General features: G+C 56.9%; 1 protein-coding gene across 2 annotated transcripts in view; it reads right to left on the bottom strand.

Annotated features, from left to right (window-relative positions):
• DERA (deoxyribose-phosphate aldolase) overlaps positions 1-20,862 on the bottom strand; it is a 49,553-nt gene that overhangs the window by 22,487 nt on the left and 6,204 nt on the right. For both annotated transcript variants that reach the window (XM_029058540.2, XM_029058541.2), the window contains exons 2-5: positions 10,931-11,028; positions 9,259-9,406; positions 4,934-5,029; positions 2,292-2,426 (exon numbers count right to left, since the gene is read on the bottom strand). In XM_029058540.2, the coding sequence (XP_028914373.1) occupies positions 2,292-2,426; positions 4,934-5,029; positions 9,259-9,406; positions 10,931-11,028 (477 nt within the window). The remainder of the gene's footprint in view (positions 1-2,291; positions 2,427-4,933; positions 5,030-9,258; positions 9,407-10,930; positions 11,029-20,862) is intronic.

The following is a 20,862-nucleotide window of genomic DNA, read 5'->3' as shown; positions in this document are numbered from 1 at the left end:
CGAGAGTCAAGGTCAGGCAGCGGGAAACCGGCCCCGTCGGCGTCGGCGGGGAGGTCAGGCAGCGGAACCGAAAGCCGGGCAACGGGAGTGAAAGCAGCGGGAGACCGCCGCTCGAGGGAGTGAAAGCCAGGAGGCGGGAAACCACACGCAGGGCCTGCGGGAATGAAAGCGGGCGGCGGGAAAGAAATCAGGTGGGGCAGAGAGGGAGAGAGGTGACCCAGACCCCCCCCCAGTTCTCCCCACATCCGAAGGCCCTCCTTAAAGCCCGCCTCCTCTTCCCCTTAATGTCCCAACGCCGTCGGCTACATCAGCACCCACCCCTCCGTCCCACCCTGATCGTCCTCCTCCCTCCCCGCCCTTCACCTAGGCCTGGCCCCCTTCGAAACCCTACTGAGCGCCCACCTCCTCCAAGAAGCCTTCCCTGACCGCGCCCTCCTCTCCTCTTCTCCCGCTCCCTTCTGCGCCGCCCCGACTCGCTCCCTTTCTTCATTTCCCCCCTCCCGGCCCCGCACCGCTCATGTCCATCTCCGTCATTTATTCGTTTCTATTAACGTCCGCCTCCCCCTCTAGACTGTAAGCTCGTCGTGGGCAGGGGTTGTATCTGTTCTGTTGTTCTTCTGTACTCTCCCGAGTGCTTAATACAGTGCTCTGCGCACAGTAAGCGCTCAAAAAATATGATGGAATGAATGAGTTCGATCAATCGTTCAAATGAATAAATGAACGAATTCAACTGTTCATTCATCACGCATTCAATAGTATCTATTGAGCGCTTACTGGGTGCGGAGCACTGTACTAAGCATTTGGGAGAGTAAAATACAACAGTAAACAGACACATTCCCTGCCCACAACGAGACTGGCGTAGTGGCTAGAGTGCGAGCCTGGGGGTCAGAAGGTCATGGGTTCTAATCCCTGCTCTGCCCCTTGTCTGCTGTGGGAGCTTGGGCGAGTCACCTCACTTCTCCGGGCCTCAGTTCTCTCATTTGTAAAATGAGGATGAAGACTGATGACGGCATTTGTTAAGCGATTACTACATGCCAAGCACTGTTCTAAGAGCTGGGGTAGATGCAAGGTAACGGGGTGGTCCCACGGGGGGGGGGGGCCCACGGTCCTCACCCCCATTTTACAGATGAAGTCACTGAGGCAGAGAGAAGGGAAGTGGCTTGCCCCAGGTCACGGAGCGGGGGGATTAGAACCCACGTCCTCTGACTCCCAAGCCCAGGCTCTTGCCACAAAACTTACTTGGGACGGGGACCGTGTCCAATCTGAATACCTTGTATCTAGCCCTGCAGTAAGAACAGTGCTTGGCAAATAGTAAGCGCTAAGTAAAAACCCTTATCATTATTATTATTATTATTATTATTAATGAATCACCCCGGAGTGGACTCATTCATTCATTCAATTGTATTTACTGAGCGATCACTGTGTGCAAAGCACTGTTCTAGGGCTTAGTAGAGTACAACACAACAACAGACACATTCCCTGCCCACAAGGAGCTGACAGTCTAGACGGGGAGAGAGACATTAATATAAATAAATGATAAACAAATGACAGCTATATATATGTATATGTATCAACTGAACACTCCCTGTCCCTTCAGACCTCCCCACACCCAACCAATCTGCTCTGTCCTCATATATATAGCTGTCTATATATATATGTATACATACATATAGCTGTCATTTGTTTATTTATCTATATCTATATATCTATATATAGATATATAGATACAGATATACACATATATGCGTATGTATATATATATATACATATCTATATATATAGATATATATAGACATGTATATAGATAGATAGATAGAGATATATGTATATATAGATATACATATATATGTGTGTATATCTATATATCTATATGTAGATACATAGATATAGATATACACATATATACATATGTACATATGTGTACATATCTATATCTATGTACATATGTACATAGATGTGCTGTGAGGATGGGAGGGAGGCTGAATGCAGGAGCGTGTAAGATAATAATAATAATAATAATAATAATAATGATAATGACGGTACTTCTTAAGCGCTTACCATGTGCCAAGCACTGTCCTAGGCACTGGGGGAGATACAAGGTGATCAGGTTGTCCCACGTGGGGCTCACTGCCTTAATCCCCATTTTACAGATGAGGCAACTGAGGCCCAGTGAAGTGACTTGCCCAAAGTCACACAGCTGATAAGCGGCGGAGGCGGGATTTGAACCCACGACCTCGGGCTCCCAAGCCCGGGCTCCTGCCACTGAGCCCCGCTGCTTCTAAGAGGCGTACCTTCCCACTGTCCGGTGAGCACCAGCGTCCTGTTAATGACCACGTCGATCTCGGACGCGCCGTCGGCCACGGCCATTCGGATCTCCTCCAGCCGCGTCTTCAGATGGGTCTGTCCAGCCGGGAAGCCGGTGGCCACTGCCCAAGGGAGAAACGCCGACCGACGGCTCTATTTTTCTACAAAAACGTTCTGGACACGTCACCCCGCTCCTCAAAAATCCTCCAGGGGTGGCCCATCCACCTCCGCATCCGACAAAAACCGGTCACCGTCGGCTTTAAAGCCCCCCCATCCCTTCGTCCCCTCCTCCCTCCGGTCCCTTCCGTCCTCCTCCCCGGCGGCCCGCACGCCCCGCTCCTCTCCCGCCGACCTCCTCCCCGGGCCTCCGGCTCGCCCGGCTCGGCCCCCCCCGGCCCCCGGCCCGCCTCCGGCCCGGAATTCCCACCCGCCTCCAATCCCACGGACGATTCCTCTACCCCCCTTCCAAGCCTTATTGAGCGCCCACCTCCTCCGAGAGGCCTTCCCCGACCGCGCCCTCCTCTGCTCTTCTCCCCCTCCCTTCCGCGTCGCCCCGACTCGCTCCCTTTCTTCATCCCCGCAGCACTGACGTCCAGGTCTGTCATTTTATTTACCTGTATTGAGACGGTCTCCCCTGCTCTAAACTATGAGCTCATTGCGGGCGGGGAATGTGACCGTTTATTCTCCTACTGTCCTCTCCCAAGCGCTTAGTAATTAATAATAATAATAATAATAATGTTGGTATCTGTTAAGCGCTTACTAGGGGCCGAGCACCGTTCTAAACGCTGGGGGAGATACAGGGTGATCGGGTCGTCCCACATGAGGCTCACAGTTAATGCCCATTTTCCAGATGAGGGAACTGAGGCCCAGAGAAGTGAAGTGACTCGCCCACGGTCCCACAGCTGACGAGGGGCAGAGCCGGGATTCGAACTCATGACCTCTGACTCCCAAGCCCGGCCTCTTCCCATGGAGCCACGCTGCTTCCCTAGTACAGTACAGCGCTCCGCACACGGTGAGCGCTCAGTAAATACGACCGAATGAACGAACCCCGTCCGAGAAGCCCGGCCCGCCGGACATCGGCGTCCCGGACGAGGAAATGGTGACCGTCCCAGAGAGGTCGGGGGACTCGCCCAAGGTCACGCGCGAGTCCAGGGGCACAAGCGGGGCTAGAACCCAGGTCTCCCGGCCCCCCCAGCCCCGGGCTCGCTTGGCCTCGCTGCCTCCTTGAAGTCCTCCGAGGGAGAGGTGTGATTCAAACCCCCAAATCAGGTCTTTGAATGATAATAACAATAACAGTGATATCTGTTAAGTTCTTCTATGTGCCAGGCGGTATATTAACTGCTAGAAAGAGCACTGAGGAAAATGAACTCAGTCAACCGGTTGTGAGGAGCACAGGCCCGGGACTCAGAAGGACCTGGGTTCGAATCCCGGCTCTGCCCCTTGTCAGCCGGGTGACTGTGGGCAGGTCGCTTCACTTCTCTGGGCCTCAGTTCCCTCATCTGGAAAATGGGGGTGAAGACGGTGAGCCCCACGTGGGACAGTCTGATATCTCCCCCAGCGCTTAGAACAGTGCTCTGCACATAGTAAGCGTTTAACAAATACCAACATTATTACTATTAATCTAGAGAAGCAGCGGGGCTCAGTGGAAAGAGCCCGGGCTCGGGAGTAAGAGGCCAGGGGTTCGAATGCCGGCTCCGCCACTTTATCAGCTGTGAGACGGTGGGCAGGTCACTTCACTTCTCTGGGCCTCAGTTACCCCATCTGTGAAGACCGTGAGCCCCACGTGGGACAACCTGATGACCCTGTATCCAGCCCAGCGCCTAGAACAGTGCTTGGCACATAGTAAGCGCTTAACAAATACCATCATTATTAGTATTATCATTATTATTAATCCCGGCTCCGTCTGCTTTGTGACCTTGGGCAAGCCATTTCGCTTCTCCGTGCCTCAGTGACCTCATCTGTCAAATGGGGATGAAGACCGGGAGCCTCACGGGGGACGGCCCGATGACCCCGTATCTCCCCCGGCGCTCGGAACGGTGCTCGGCACCGAGGAAGCGCGTAACAGATACCGATATTACGAGACCTGGCGCCTTTGGGCAAAGAACGGCTCGCCCTCCCTCCTCCCAGGTCCTCGAGCAAGAGGATTCTGTTTTCTGGGGAAAACGCGGCAAGGGGCCGGCCTCGGTTGGCCCACCGGCTCCGCGCTGCCTAGCACGGTGCAGGGCGGCGTGCTCGGCACAGGGTCTGTGCTTAATAAATCCCGCCGCCACCGTCCTCGTCGTGGTCATCGCCCCGGCAATGCGCGGATTGAGTGCGCCGGCAGAGGCAGCAGGTGACCGCCCTCCAAGTGATCGTGGTGGAAGCAGGGGATCTGGCCCCAGGCTGCCCCAGCCCCGGGGTTTCCGGGGGGGGGGGGGGGGGGCGCGTCCTGCCCGATGCCCGGCGCTGCGCCCGGCGCCCACTTGCCCGCCCGGTGCCCACTGTCTATCACCCTGCCCGGCGCCCGGCACCCAACCCGGTGCCCATCCCCCGGCGCCCAGCGACCGCCGGCCGACGAGGCGGTGCCCATCTCCCACCGCCCGGCCCCGCGTTCGCCCGGCTGTCCCGCCCGCCCCCTCGGAGGCCTTACCTGAAGCCACGGGGATGTGAGCCCCGGCGGCCTGGAGCGCCTTGACCGCATCTCGCACCCGGGCCGGGTAGACGCAGACGGCCGCCGTGCTCAGCCCTGCGGGGACGACACGAGCGTCAGCGGCCCGGCCTCGGCCCCTCGGCCCGCCCCGCTCGACGATCCGTGCCTCCCCGCTCCTCGAGACGCCCCGGGGGTTGCCCGTCCGCCTCCGCATCAGACAGAAACTCCTCAGCATCACCTTCGAAGCCCCCCACCCCCCGGCCCCCTCCTCCCCGGCGGCCCGCACGCTCCGCTCCTCCCGTGCCAACCTTCTCTCTGTCCCTCCGCCTCTCCCGTCTCACCGCCGAGCGCGGCCCACATCCCGCCTCCGTCCCTCCCGCCTCAAAGCCCGCTCACGCTTCCCCCCTTCGAACCCTTACTGAGCGCCCACCTCCTCCCAGAGGCCTTCCCCGACCGCGCCCCTCTTCTCCTCTCCTCCCCCTCCCCCTCATAGTAATAAGTGCTCGGTAAATACCGCCGATCAAAGAATCGATCCATCTCTGGCATTTATTGAGCACTTACTACGAGCTGAGCACTGTACCAAGCAATTGGAAGAGTATAATACAACAGAATTCCCGGGTATTTCCCCCACTAATAACGAGCTTACTCTAGAGGAGGAGACAGACATTGATCTAAATAATTTATACTATCTAATTTAAAGATATGATAATAATAAATAATATTGGTATTTGTTAAGCGCTTACTATGTGCCAAGCACTGTTCTAAGCACTGGGGGAGATACAAATTAATCAGATTGGACACAGTCCCTGTCCCACATGGGGCTCACACTCTTAATCCCCATTTTGCAGATGAGGGAACTGAGGGCCAGAGAAGGGAAGTGACTTACCCAAAGTCACACAGCAGACATGTGGTAGAACCGAGATTAGAACCCACGACCTTTGGTCTCCCGGACCTGGACGCCACCCACTAAACTACACTGCCTCCAAGCTATGTACAAAAGTGCTGTGAGGTTGGGGGTAGAGAAGCAGCGTGGCTCAGTGGAAAGAGCCCGGGCTTGGGAGTCAGAGGTCATGGGTTCGAATCCCGGTTCTGGCCCTTGTCAGCTGTGTGACTGGGGGCAAGTCACTTCGCTTCTCTGTGCCTCAGTTCCCTCATCTGTAAAATGGGGATGAAGACCGGGAGCCTCACGTGGGACGACCCGATGACCCTGTATCTCCCCCAGCGCTTAGAACGGTGCTCGGCACAGAGTAAGCGCTTAACGAATACCAACATTATTATTATTATTAGCGAGATACCTGGATTTCCTCTCACTTGGTTCTGCAGGAGCGGAGCAAGGGGATCGTGGAGGCGATCCGGGGTTGTGCCTTAGTGGTGATGATAACGATAATAATAATAATGATGGCATTTAAGCGCTTACTATGTGCCAAGCACTGTTCTAAACGCCGAGCACTGTTCTAAGCGCTGGTGTCAGGCCGGAGGAGCGAGGGAGTTCAGTTCAGTGGAGACAGTGATGTTGAGGGGGTCGATCTGTGGGTCAGGAGAGGGCAGTTGGGGTCCAAATACGGTAAGAGGAGTAGCATTTTGAGGTTTAATTCTACCTTTTTTTCTTTGCGGTTAAAAAGGAAGCAATCGAAGTTGCAATGCACTTTCAGTGACTTTTTTTCCCCAGTTCCATTTTGCTTTTTTATTTTTAAATGGTATTCACTAAGTAATAATAATGATGATGGCATACTAAGAGCTTATTATGTGCAGAGCACTGTTGTAAGCGCTGGGGAGGATACAAGGTGATCAGGTTGTCCCCCGTGGGGCTCCCAGTCTTCATCCCCATTTTCCAGATGAGGTCAGTGAGGCACAGAGAAGTGAGGTGACTTGCCCAGAGTCACGCAGCAGCCGGGATTTGAACCCATGACCTCTGACTCCCAAGCCCGGGCTCTTTCCACTGAGCCGCGCTGCTGCACTGTGCTTACTACGTGCTAACTACGGGGAGAACCCGGGCCTGGGAGTCAGAAGGCCGTGGGTTCTGATCCCGGCTCCGCCACGTGTCCGCTGGGTGACCTGGGGCGGGTCGCTTCACTTCTCTGGGCCTCAGTTCCCTCCTCTGTAAAATGGGGATGGAGACGGCCAGCCCCACGGGGGACGGGGACTGGGTCCGGCCCGATTTGCTTGGATCCACCCCGGCGCTTAGTACAGGGCCTGGCACAAAGGAAGTGCTTAACAAATGTCACAGTTATTATTATTATTATTATTATTATTATTAAGGTGGCTATAACTCCACAGTAATAATGTTGGTATTTGTTAAGCGCTTACTATGGGCCGAGCACTGTTCTAAGCCCTGGGGTAGATACAGGGTCATCGGGTGGTCCCACGTGAGGCTCACAGTTAATCCCCATTTTACAGATGAGGTCACTGAGGCCCAGAGAAGTGAAGTGACTCGTCCACAGTCGCACAGCTGACAAGGGGCAGAGCCGGGATTCGAACCCATGACCCCCGACTCCCAAGCCCGGGCTCTTGCCACTGAGCCACGCTGCTTCTCTAGTACTTATGTCCATATCTGAAATTTATTTCTATTAATGTCTGTCTTCCCTTCTAGACTCTGTGCTCGTTGTGGGCAGGGAATGGGTCTATTTTTCTACTGTAATCAACATTAATTATGGTATTTGTTAAGCGCTTACTACGTGCCCGACACTGTACTAAGCACTGGGGTGGATCCAAGCAAATGGGGTTGGACACAGACCCTGTCCCACTTGGGGCACACGGTCTCCATCCCCATTTTAGAGATGAGGGAACCGAGGCCCAGAGAAGTGAAGCGACTTGCCCGAGGTCACCCAGCAGACGAGCGGCGGAGCCGGGATCAGAACCTTCCTAAGTGCTTAGTACAGTGCTCTGCACGTAGTAAGAGGAAGAAAGGGAGGAAAGAAGGGAGAAAGGAAGGAAGAAAGGGAAGAAAGGGAGGGAGGGAGGGAGGGAGATATCTGTAGAGATCTGTAATTTATTTATTTACCTATTTATTTCTATTAATGTCAGTCTCCCCCTTTAGACTGAGTGCTCGCTGTGGGCAGGGAATGTTCTTGATGTCATACTGTACTCTCCCAAGAGTTTAGTACAGTGCTTTGCACATGGTAAGCATGGAAAGAAGGAAGGGGAAGGAGAAGGGGAAGGGGGGAGGGGAAGGGGGGAGGAAGGGCGGAGAGGAAGGGAGGGGGAGAGGAGGGAAGGGAAGGGGGAGAGGAGGGAATGGGAAGAGGAGGGAAGGGGGAAGGGGGAAGGGGGAAGAGGGAAGGGGGAAGGGGGAAGGGGGAAGGGGGAAGGGAAGGGGGAAGGGGGAAGGGGAAGGGGGAAGGGGGAAGGGGAAGGGGGAAGGGGGAAGGGGGAGAAAGGGGAAGGGGGGAGGGGGAAGGGGGAAGGGAAGAGGGAAGGGAAGGGGGAAGGAGAAGGGGAAGGGAGGGGAAGGGGGAGAGGAAGGGGGGGGAGGAAGGGAAGGGTGAGGGAGGGAAGTGAAGGGGGAGAGGAGGGAATGGGGAAGAGGAGGGAAGGGGAAGGGGGGAAGGGGGAAGAGGGAAGGGGAAAGGGGGAAGGGGGAAGGGGGAAGGGGGAAGGGGAAGGGGGAAGGGGGAAGGGGGAAGGGGGGAAGGGGGAAGGGGAAGGGGGAAGGGGGAAGGGAAGAGGGAAGGGAAGGGGGGAAGAGAAGGGGGAGGGGGGAGGGGAAGGGGGAGAGAAGGGGGAGAGAAGGGAAGGGGGAGAGAGGGAAGGGAAGGGGAGGAGGAGGGAATGGGCAAGAGGAGGGAAGGGGGAAGGGGGAAGGGGGGAAGGGGGAAGGGGGAAGGGGGGAAGGGGGAAGGGGGAAGGGGAAAGGGGAAAGGGGAAAGGGGAAGGGGGAAGGGAAGGGGAAGGGAAGGGGAAGGGAAGGGGAAGGGAAGGGGAGGGAAGGGGAAGGGAAGGGGGAAGGGGAAGGGGGGAAGGGGAAGGGGGAAGGGGGAAGGGGGAAAGGGGAAGGGAAGGGGAAGGGGGAACGGAAGGGGGAAGGAAGAGGGAAAGGAAGAAGGGGAGGGGAAGGGAAGGGAAGGGAAGGGAAGGGAAGGGGGAAGGGAAGGGGGAAGGGGAAGAGGGAAGGAAGAGGGAAGATATCTGTATAGATCTGCAATTAATAAATTTATTTTATTTACTTATTTCTATTAATGTCCGTCTCCCCCCCAGACTGTGAGCTCGCTGTGGGCAGGGAATGTACTCACCCAAGAGCTTAATATGGTGCTTTGCATATAGTAAGCACAGAAGGATGGGAGGGAGGGAGGGAGGGATGTATTGAGTGTCCACAATGGCGGTCTTACCTTTATCGTGCAGATTCAGGGCCTCGAGGAGGTCTTCTGGGATGGGGTGTTTGGCCTTGTAACACAGCCGCTGCACGTTTGAGGGGGTGTCATCGCCGGACAGGGTGGTGAGGTCGATGAAGGTCACGGCTCGCAGGAGCCAGGCCGCCTTCGCTCGCGAGACACAGCCCGGAAAAAATGGAAAAAAAAAAAAAAAACCAAACCAAAAACCCGTAAAACGCCGTACTCGTGAGAGAGATAATGGCAACTATAAGCTGCTGTTACTGACCATTTTTCTAGAATAACAACGATATTTGCTAAGCGCTTACTACGTGCCAAGCACCGTTCTCGGAAGCAGCGTGGCTCGGTGGAAAGAACCCGGGCTTGGGAGTCAGGGGTCGCGGGTTCAAATCCCGGCTCCGCCACGTGTCAGCTGGGTGACTGTGGGCGAGTCCCCTCGCTTCTCCGGGCCTCAGTTCCCTCATCTGGAAAATGGGGAGGGAGACGGTGAGCCTCACGTGGGACCACCTGATGACCCTGCATCTCCCCCCAGCGCTTAGAACGGTGCTCGGCGCGTAGTAAGCGCTTAACGGATACCAACGTTATTATTAGAGAACTGTACTACGCAGTTGGGAGAGGACAGCAGGAGAATAAACGGACGCACCCCCCGCCCACGACGAGCTGACAGTCTAGAGGGGGAGACGGACGTGAATAGAAATAAATAAAATGAGAGATGTGGACCTAAGCGGCGCGGGGCCGGGAGGGGGGAGGAAGAAAGGGAGCGAGTCGGGGCGACGCGGGAGGGAGGGGGAGATGGGGAGAGGGGGGCGCGGTCGGGGAAGGCCTCCCGGAGGAGGTGGGCGCTCAATAAGGCTTTGAATGGGGGGAGAGGAACCGTCTGGGGGATCGGAGGCGGGAGGGCCTTCCGGGCCAGAGTGTATCTTAGAGAAACGAGGACTTGGGAGCCATTAGACTTGGCCTTCCATCCCAGCTCTGCCACCGGTTGACACGGTGACCTTGGACAAGTCACTTCACCTCTCTGGGCCTCAGTTCCCTCCGCTGGAAAACGGGGATGGAGACGGTGAGCCCCATGTGGGACGGGGGCCGCGACCAACCCGATTCACTTGTAGTGACAATAATAAACGATCATGGGATTTGTTAAGCGCTTACCATGTGCCGAGCGCCGTTCCAAGCGCTGGGGTAGACGCGAGCTCACGAGGCCGCCCCACGCGGGGCCTCGGTTACCTCATCCGTAAAATGGGGATTAGGACCGTGAGCCCCACGTGGGACAACCTGATGACCCTGGATCTCCCCCAGCGCTTAGAACAGCGCTCTGCGCAGAGGAAGCGCTGAACAAATACCAACATCATTATTATCATTATTCATCCCCATTTTCCAGACGAGGTCGCTGAGGCCCAGAGAAGTCAGGCGACCTGCCCAAGGTCACACAGCAGACAAGATGGCGGAGCCGGGATTCGAACCCACTTCCTCTGACTCCCAATCTTTTCCATTTCGACGCATCCCGAGGGAAATTCCAAATCACCACCTCGGAGAGGAGAGGGAGTGGAGGAAAATGGGGGGGATGGAGGTTGGGGGGGGGGTCTCCCCGGTACCTTAGAAGGCCCAGCGCTTAGAACGTTGCTTGGCACATAGTAAGCACTTAAAAATATTATCATTATCATTATTTTATTACCTGGCAGTCCTTCTTCAGAGCTCTCCGGGCCTGAATCTGCTCGGCTCTCCGGGCGACCGCCGAACCGTTCACCTGCACCTTGGTGAGCCAGCTGAGGTCTGCAACACATCCGATTCGAACCATTCAGTCGATCGTATTTACTGGGCGCCTACCGGGTGCAGAGCACTGGGCTAAGCGCTCGGGCAAGCAGGCGACGCCAATGAACGGCCACATTCTCTGCCCGCGCCGAGCTCACGGTCTGGCCCCGCCTGGCGCCCTTTGGCTGGAAGGTAGAACGGCGCTTGGAACATCGAAAGCGCTTAACAAATATCACTATCTCCGAAACGGGCCGGCGGAGAAGCCAAGCGACTTGCCCGAGGTCACACAGGGGACGAGTGGCGGAGGCGGGATTAGAACCCAAGTCCTCCGCCGGCTCCCAGGCCCGGGCTCTGGTCACTAAGACACGCTGATTTACTTCACGCCAGACGATTTTTTTCCAGTACTCTAGTAATCCCGGCTCCGCCCCTTGTCAGCCGTGTGACCTTGGGCCAGTCACTTACTTCCCTTCTCTGGGCCTCAGTTCCCTCATCTGTAAAATGGGGATGAAGACTGGGAGCCTCACGTGGGACAACCCGATTACCTGTATCTCCCCCAGCGCTTAGAACAGCACACAGCACATACTAAGCACTTAAAGACCATCATTATTTTTATTATTATTATTATTATTATTAATCCCAGCTCCACCACTCATCTGCTGTGTGACCTTGGGCAAGTCACTTCACTTCTCTGGGCCCCAGTTCCCTCCTCTGTAAAATGGGGATGAAGACTGTAAGCCCTATGTGGGACGACCTGAACACCTTGTATCTCCCCCAGCGCTTAGAACAGCGCTCGGCAGGTAGGAAGCGCTTAACAAAGACCAACCTTTCATTATTATTATTATTATTATTATTATTATTATTATTAATCCCAACTCCACCACTCATCTGCTGTGTGACCTTGGGCAAGTCACTTCACTTCTCTGGGCCTCAGTTGCCTCCTCTGTAAAATAGGGATGGAGACCGTGAGCCCCAAGTGGGGCAGGATCTGTGTCGAACTCGAACTGCTTGGACCCACCCCAGCGCTTAGGACAGAGCCTGCCACGTTGGAAGCGCTTAACAAGAACCATTAATAATGTTGGTATTTGTATTTGTTACGCGCTTACTAGGTGCCGAGCACTGTTCCAAGCGCTGGGGGAGATACAGGGTCACCAGACTGTCCCACGTGAGGCTCACAGTCTTCATCTCCATTTTACAGATGAGGGAACTGAGGCCCAGAGAAGCGAAGTGACTCGCCCACGGTCACCCGGCTGACAAGCGGCGGAGCCGGGATTAGAACCCATGACCTCTGACTCCCAAGCCCGGGCTCTTTCCACTGAGCCACGCTGCTTTTCTATTATTATTATTATTACCCATAATCACTACTATTATTTTTAGGGGACTAATAGACTTAAGCCTGTCGAGGGCAGGGAACGTGTCTATTAATTCCGCTGCACGGTGCTCTCCAAGATGCTTAGTCCAGTGCTCTGCACCCAATAAGCGCTCGACAAATACGACCGAATGAGGGAATGAGCTCCCGGTCTCGAAGGGACTGAACTAGACGCTTGGGAGAGTAGACTGTAGCAATAAAGAGCGTGGCTCACTGGAAAGAGCCGGGGCTTTGGAGTCAGAGGTCATGGGTTCGAACCCCGGCTCTGCCACTTGTCAGCTGTATGACTTTGGGCAAGTCACTTAACTTCTCGGTGCCTCAGTTCCCTCATCTGTAAAATGGGGATGAAGACCGTGAGCCCCACGTGGGACAACCTGATTCCCCTGTGTCTACCCCAGCGCTTAGAACAGCGCTTGGCACATAGTAAGCGCTTAATAAATACCAACATTATTAATAAAGAGACGCTGGGGTTGTCCAAGCAAATCGCCTAGGCCCCAGTCCCCGTCCCACGTGGGGCTCACGGTCCCCATCCCCATTTTAGAGATGAGGGAACCGAGGCCCGGAGGAAGCGAAGCGCCTCGCCCGCGGTCACCCAGCGGACGAGTGGCGGAGCCGGGATTAGAACCCAGGACTTTCTGACTCCCAGGCCCGGGCTTTTTCCACTAAACCACGCTGCTCCTCAATAAAATGCTATTTATTGGTTGTCTGAGTTCTCCGAACGTTCTCTCCCCTAAGCTCCCTCTAGACCGTGAGCTCGTGGCGGGCAGAGAAGCGGCGGGGCTCGGTGGCAAGAGCCCGGGCTTTGGAGTCGGAGGTCATGGGTTCGAATCCCGGCTCGGCCACCTGTCGGCTGTGGGACCGTGGGCGGGTCACTTCGCTTCTCTGTGCCTCGGTTCCCTCATCTGTAAAATGGGGATGAAGACCGGGAGCCCCACGGGGGACGACCTGATTCCCCCGCTGTCCCCCCCAGCGCTTAGAACGGTGCTCGGCCCATAGTAGGCGCTTAACGGATACCAACACTATTATCATCATGAGGATCGCGTCTCTTTATTGCTACAGTCTACTCTCCCAAGCGTCTAGTTCAGTCCCTTCGAGACCGGGAGCTCATTCCCTCATTCGGTCGTATTTATCGAGCGCTGACTGGGTGCAGAGCACTGGACGAAGCGCTGGGGAGAGGACGATCCGGCGACGGAGAGAGACCATCCCCGCTCACGGTCTAGAAGGAGGGGGAGAGGGACGGCAAACCAAGGAGACGGGCCTCGATACCGTCGATGTAAATAGAATTAGAGAGATAAACACATCGAAACAAGAGGCATTACTAGAAATAAATCGGGTAATAAATAATATCTACAAATGAGCACAGCGCCGTGGGGAGGGGAAGAGCGGAGGGAGGGAGTCGGGGCGACGGGGAGGAGGAGCGGAGGGAAAGGGGGGCCCAATCCGGGAAGGCCTCCCGGAGGAGGGGAGGGCTTTGAAGGGGGGAAGTGGGATTGTTCAGTGTGGGCAGGGATCGTCTCTCTCTGTTGCTGTATCGTGCTTTCCCAAGCGCTTAGTACAGCGCTCTGCACGCAGTAGGCGCTCCATACGATCGAACGGATGCTCTGCACACAGCGAGTGCTCGGTAAATACAACGGATTGACTGGCTGCGGGCAGGGAATTAGACCGTGAGCCCGTCGAACGGCAGGGACCGTCTGTCTCTATCTGTTGCCGACTCCTTCCTTCCAAGCGCTCAGTCCAGCGCTCTGCGCATCGTAAGCGCTCGATAAATACTATTGAATGAAAGGGAATGGGTCTGCGAGAAGCAGCACGGCCTAATGGTTAGAGGCCGGGCCTGGGACTCGGGAGGTCCTGGGTTCCAATCCCGGCTCCGCCACTTAATAATAATGATGCTGGTATTTGTTAAGTGCCTACTATGTGCCGGGAACTGCTCTAAGCGCCGGGGGGGACACAGGGTCATGAGGATGTCCCACGTGGGGCTCACGGTCTTCATCCCCATTGTACGGATGAGGGAGCTGAGGCCCAGAGAAGCGAAGTGACTCGCCCACAGTCACCCGGCTGACAAGCGGCAGATCTGGGATTCGAACTCATGACCTCTGACTCCCAAGCCCGGGCTCTTTCCACTGAGCCACGCTGCACTTGGCTGCTGTGGGAACTCGGGCAAGTCGCTTCACTTCTCCGGGCCTCAGTGACCTCATCTGGAAAATGGGGATGGAGACCGGGAGCCCCACGGGGGACGGGGACTGGGTCCAATCTGGTTTCCTGGTATCCACCCAAGCGATGATGACGTTGGTATCTGTTAAGCGCTTCCTCGGTGCCGAGCACCGTTCTAAGCGCCGGGGGAGCCACAGGGTCATCGGGTGGGCCCACGGGAGGCTCCCGGTCTTCATCCCCCTTTTCCAGATGAGGTCACCGAGGCCCAGAGAAGCGAAGTGACCCGCCCACGGTCCCGCAGCTGACAAGTGGCGGAGCTGGGATCTGAACCCGTGACCCCTGACTCCCAAGCCCGGGCTCTTGCCACTGAGCCAGGCCGCTTCTCCGAGGGTGTAGTGCTTAGTACTAAGTGCTTAGTACAGGGCCTGGCACATAGTAAGCGCTGAACACAGACCATATTTTTTTTTGGTCTTATTGTACTCTCCCCAGCCCTTAGTTTAGTACTCGGCACACAGTCAGCACTCAGTAAATGTGAATGACGAATGAGCGGCACGGTGGAGCGGATGGAAGCGGGCCTGGGAGTCAGAAGGTCGTGGGTTCTAATCCCGGCTCCGCCACTTGTCTGCTCTGTGACCTCGGGCAAGTCCCTTCCCTTCCCTTCCCCGGGCCTCAGTTGCCTCCTCTGCAAAATGGGGATGGAGAGTGTGAGCCCCACGTGGGGCAGGGACTGGGTCCACCCCGATTAACCCCGAGAAGCAGCGTGGCGCAGCGGAAAGAGCACGGGCTTTGGAGTCAGGGCTCATGAGTTCGAATCCCAGCTCCGCCGCTCGTCGGCCGGGGGACCGTGGGCGAGTCACTTCACTTCTCTGGGCCTCAGTTCCCTCGTCTGTAAAATGGGGACGGAGACCGTGAGCCCCACGTGGGACGACCCGATTCCCCTGTGTCTACCCCAGCGCTTAGAACGGTGCTCTGCACATAGTAAGCGCTTACCAGATACCAACATTATTATTATTATTATTATTATTATTAACTTGTATCTACCCCAGCGCTCTGAACTGTGCTTGGTACACAGTAAGCGCTTAACAAGTAATAATAATAATGACGATGGTATTTGTTAATCGCTTACTCTGTGCCGAGCACTATTCTAAGCGCTGGGGGAGGTACGGGGTCAACAGGTTGTCCGCCGTGGGGCTCACAGCCTTCATCCCCATTTTCCAGATGAGGGAACCGAGGCCCAGAGAAGTGAAGTGACTCGCTCACAGTCACCCAGCTGACAGGGGCCAGAGCTGGGATTCGAACCCAAGACCTCTGACTCTCCAGCCAGTGCTCTTTCCACCGAGCCACGCTGCTTCTCTGCAATACATGCCACAGTAACAATAATAATACAACGGAATGAAAAAAATCATGGTAGGTAAAGCGCGTACTCTGTGCCCAGCACCGTTCTAAGCACTGGGGTAGATACAGGGTCATCGGGTCATCCCAGGTGGGGCTCACAGTCTTCATCCCCATTTTCCAGATGAGCCGACTGAGGCACGGAGGGGTGAAGCGCCTTGCCCAAGGTCACGCCGCAGACAAGCGGAGGAGCCGGGATTAGAACCCGCGTCCTCTGACTCCCAGGCCCGGGCTCTTGCCACTGAGCCGCGCTGCTCTGACTCTCCCAAGTGTTTAGGTAAGTGCTTTGCACTGAGGAAGGGAAGGGGAAGGGGGAAGGGGGAAGGGGGAAGGGGGAAGGGGGAAGGGGGAAGGGGAAGGGGGAAGGGGAAGGGGGAAGGGGGAAGGGGGAAGGGGGAAGGGGGAAGGGAAGGGGAAGGGGAGAGAAGGGAAGGAGGAAGAGAAGGGAAGGAGGAAGAGAAGGGAAGGCAGGCTGAGTGAATGAGGGAGGGGACCTTCTCCTACGAAGACGGAGGTCACAGGTCGGTCCGGGCCAAACTCCAGGGAGGGCGTCCCGGAGGTGGCGGCGGGGAGGGGCGGGCCGGGGCCCTGCCGCCGCCCCAGACCCTCGCCCGGCGGCTGCCGGGGCCCCCGGGAGGGGCCGAGGGTCGGGCCGAGGAGCCGGCGGGGCCCTGCCCCTGCCCCTGCTCCGGGTGCTGGGCCGCTGACCCTTAACCTCTCTGATCCTGCCCTCCCTCTTCTCACAGCCACATGACCTTCTGACTCCCAAGGTGGGGCTCTACCCACTGAGGCCCGCTGCCAGATGTCTGCCGTGTGACCTTGGGCAAGTCACTTCACTTCTCGGGGCCTCAGTTCCCTCATCTGGAAAACGGGGATGAAGCCAGGGAGCCCCACGGGGGACAGGGACTGGGTCCAACCCGATTTGCTTGTGCCCCACCCAGTGCTTAGTACAGTTCCTGGAACATATTAAGTGCTTAACAGATACTATTATTATTAATGATAATAATAATAACAAATTCCACAGTTATCATCATCCTTTTACTCTACCATTTCCCTTAACCCTAGTCCATTTTAACGTCCGTCTTCCCCATAGACCGCAAGCCCCCTGCGGGCAAAGACTGTATCTAACGACTCTGTTGCACCGCACTTGCCCGAGCGTCCAGTACAGTGCTCTGCACACAGTAAGCGCTCGCTACATACGACTGACTGAATGACTAGGCCGTCGGCCAGTTGTGGGCGGGGGACGTTTCTCTTATATCACGGCTCGTTGGAAAGAGCCCGGGCTTGGGAGTCGGAGGTCATGGGTTCGAACTCCAGCTCCGCCACCGGTCAGCTGTGTGACTGTGGGCGAGTCGCTTCACTTCTCTGGGCCTCGGTTCCCCCCCACATCTGCAAAATGGGGATGAAGACCGCGAGCCCCACGTGGGACGACCCGACTCCCCCGTGTCTCCCCCAGCGCTTAGAACGGTGCTCGGCACAGAGTGGGCGCTTGACGAATACCGACATCATTATTATATTGCTACAGAGAAGCAGCGTGGCTCGGTGGAAAGAGCCCGGGCTCGGGGGTCAGAGGTCATGGGTTCGAATCCCAGTCCCGCCACTTGTCAGCTGTGTGACCTTGGGCGAGCCGCTTCACTTCTCTGGGTCCCAGTGACCTCAACTGGAAAATGGGGATGAAGACCGTGAGCCCCACGAGGGACAACCTCATCACCTTGTATCCCTCCCCAGGAATTAGAACGGTGCTTGGCACATAGTTAGCACTTACCGAGTACCGTCGTCATTATCATTATTATTATTAATATCCTTATATTGGGCTCCCCCACAGAATCTAAGCCCTCCGTCTCTCCCCGCCTCCCCCATCCCTTGCCGGCAATGATCTGGCCGCCTCCTTTATTGAGAAAATTGACCCTCTCGGGTGTGACTTCCCCAAAATCTCCCCTCGGTCCCTGCCCCTTCCCACCCCTCTTCGAGTCTCCCTCTCGCTCAACTCTCTTCTTCAATAATAATATTAATAATAAAGACGGCATTTATTAAGCGCCTACTATGTGCCGAGCACTGTTCAAAGCGCTGGGGGAGATACGATGTGATCGGGTCGTCCCCGTGGGGCTCCCGGTCTCCATCCCCGTTCGGCAGATGAGGGAGCTGAGGCCCAGAGAAGTGAAGCGACTTGCCCCAGGGCACCCAGCAGACAGGCGGTGGAGGCGGGATTAGAACCCACGACCTCTGACTCCCAAGCCCGGGCTCTGGCCACTGAGCCGCGCTGCTTCTCTTCCTCACCTTCAACTCCTTCATCTCTTCTTCACCTTCGCCAGCAGGATGTGGCAAAGGATGTGCCCGCCCCCTCTCAAAATGCACCCCCTCCACCTGCGCATCCGACCCCGTCCCTTCGCACTTCAAAAGACACACTGACCCCCTCCCTCTCCGCCATCTTCAACCGTTCACTCTCCAGTAATAATAATGTTGGTTTCTGTTAAGCGCTTACTAGGCGCCGAGCACCGTTCTAAGCGCTGGGGGAGATACGGGGTCATCGGGTCGGCCCACACGAGGCTCACAGTTTTCATCCCCATTTTAATAATAATGTTGGTTTTTGTTACGCGCTTACTCTGTGCCGAGCACCGTTCTAAGCGCTGGGGGAGAGACGGGGTCATCGGGTGGTCCCACGGGAGGCTCCCGGTCTTCGTCCCCCTTTTCCGGATGAGGGAACTGAGGCCCAGAGAAGTGAAGTGACTTGCCCAAGGTCACCCAAGGTCAGTAGCTCCTTCCCCACCGCTTTCCCCCACGCTCGCGTCTCCCCCGTCCTAAAAAGCCCGTCCCTCGACCCCACGGCTCCCTCCGGCTCTCGCCCCGTCTCCCTCCCCCCTTCCTCTCCAGACTCCCGGAGCGAGTCGTCTACACCGGCCGTCTCCACTTCCTCTCCTCCGGTTCTCTCCTGGCCCCCTCCAATCTGGCTTCTGTTCCCTTCGCTCCACAGAAACGGCCCTCTCGAAGGTCGCCGACGACCTCCTCCTTGCCCGATCCGACGGCCTCTCCTCCGTCCTCCTCCTCCTCCTCCACCTCTCGCCTGCCTCGGACCCCGCGGCCCACCCTCTTCTCCCGGAAACGTTAGCCATCCTCGACTCGGCCGCCCCCGGCCCCTCCCGGTCGTCCCCCTCCGTCCGCGGCCGCTCCTCTTCCGTCTCCTCCTCCGTCTCCCGCCCCGTCGCCGCGGGGGTCCCTCGGGGCCCGGCCCCGGGTCCATCTCCGTCCGCTCCCGCGGCTTCCTTCCGCCCCCGCCTCCACGCGGACGATTCCCAAACATCTCCCTCTCCGGCCCCCGGCTCTCTCCCTCCCCGTCGTCTCGCGTCTCCTCCCGCCTTCACGACATCTCCGCTCGGCTGTCCCCCCGTCACTTCCAACTTAACACGTCCAAAACCGAGCTCCTCGTCTTCCCCTCCCGAACCCCGTCCTTCCCTGAACTTTCCCATCCCCGTAGACGGCACCGCCGTCCTTCCCGTCTCCCAAACCCCTAACCTTGCCGCTACCCTCGACGCCTCTCTCTCATTCAACCCACGTATTCGACGTCACCAAATCCCGCGGGTCCCACCTTCACCACGTGGCTAAAACCCGCCCTCTCCTCTCCATCCCGACGGCTCCCACGTTAATCCAATCCCTCCTCCTCTCCGGCCTGGATGGCGGCCTCGGCCTCCCGGCCGACCTCCCCGCCTCCCGGCTCTCCCCGCTCCGGTCCGGACTGCGCTCCGCCGCCCGCGTCGTTTTTCCACGGAAACGTTCGGGCCACGTCTCCCCGCTCCTCGAGACCCTCCGGGGGTTGCCCGTCCACCTCCGCGTCCGACAGAAACCGGTCACCGTCGGCTTCGGAGCCCCCCCCGTCCCCCCGGCCCCGTCCTCCCTCCGGTCCCTTCCGTCCTCCTCCCTCGCCCGCCCCGCTCCTCTCCCGCCGACCTCCTCCCCGGGCCTCGGGCTCGCCCGTCTCGACCCCCGGCCCCCGGCCCGCCTCCGGCCCGGAGTTCCCTCCCGCCTCAGATGCCGCAGACGATTCCTCTCCCCCACTTTCCAAGCCTTATTGAGCGCCCACCTCCTCCGAGAAGCCTTCCCCGACCGCGCCCTCCTCTCCTCCTCTCCCCCTCCCCTCCCGCGTCGCCCCGACTGGCTCCCTTTCTTCATCCCCCGTCCCGGTCCCGCGCCGCTTAAGTCCACATCCCTCATTTATTTCTTTCTATTCATGTCCGTCTCCCCCCTCTAGACTATAAACCCGCCGTAGACAAGGAATGTATCTGTTATACTGTCTGTCGGTCCTCTCCCAAGCGCTCGGTACAGTGCTCCACACACAGTAAGCGCTCAATAAATACGCTCGAACGAATGAACGAATGCCTGCTTCCTCGTGAGAGCAGACGGTTTCTAGGGGCAAGAAATCGGGCACGCGGGACTGCTGAACTTTCCCCAAACCACTGGGAAACCAGGGCAGCAGCTCGGGAAAACACCGGGATTCGACCTCCATCTGTGGCCGAACGGTCCTCTCCCAAGCGCTTGGTACAGTGCTCTGCACCTACTAAGCGCTCAATCAATACCATCGAAGGAATGAAGGAATTAGCACCTTTTCCCCGACGTTGTCCACCCAAAATAAAACCTCTCCCTCACCAAAACCGCCAACTTCCTCGCACGGGGATTTAGCGTCAATCCTACACCCCGGCAGTATTTCCAGTCGATTTTTTTTATTTCAATTTCCGATATCTGTCGCAGGGAAAAAAAAGCCATCCTGACTCACACCGAAGGAGCCAGGCGCGTGAACACGATTCTTTTTGAATTATGGACTGTCCGATCGTGGGCTGAGGGATAAAACAGAATTAAATCGACTCATCTAGGGTTAACGAGTCAATAGGGGCTTCCGATGGGGTTGGTTTTTTTAAGGGGAGGTGGAACTGATAATAATGTTGGTATTTGTTAAG

Source organism: Ornithorhynchus anatinus, chromosome 2 (genome assembly GCF_004115215.2).
Source record: "Ornithorhynchus anatinus isolate Pmale09 chromosome 2, mOrnAna1.pri.v4, whole genome shotgun sequence".
In the NCBI taxonomy this organism is placed as follows: Eukaryota; Metazoa; Chordata; class Mammalia; order Monotremata; family Ornithorhynchidae; genus Ornithorhynchus; species Ornithorhynchus anatinus.
The sequence above is the reverse complement of the archived record's forward strand: the minus strand, read 5'-3'. Positions and strand labels throughout refer to the sequence as shown.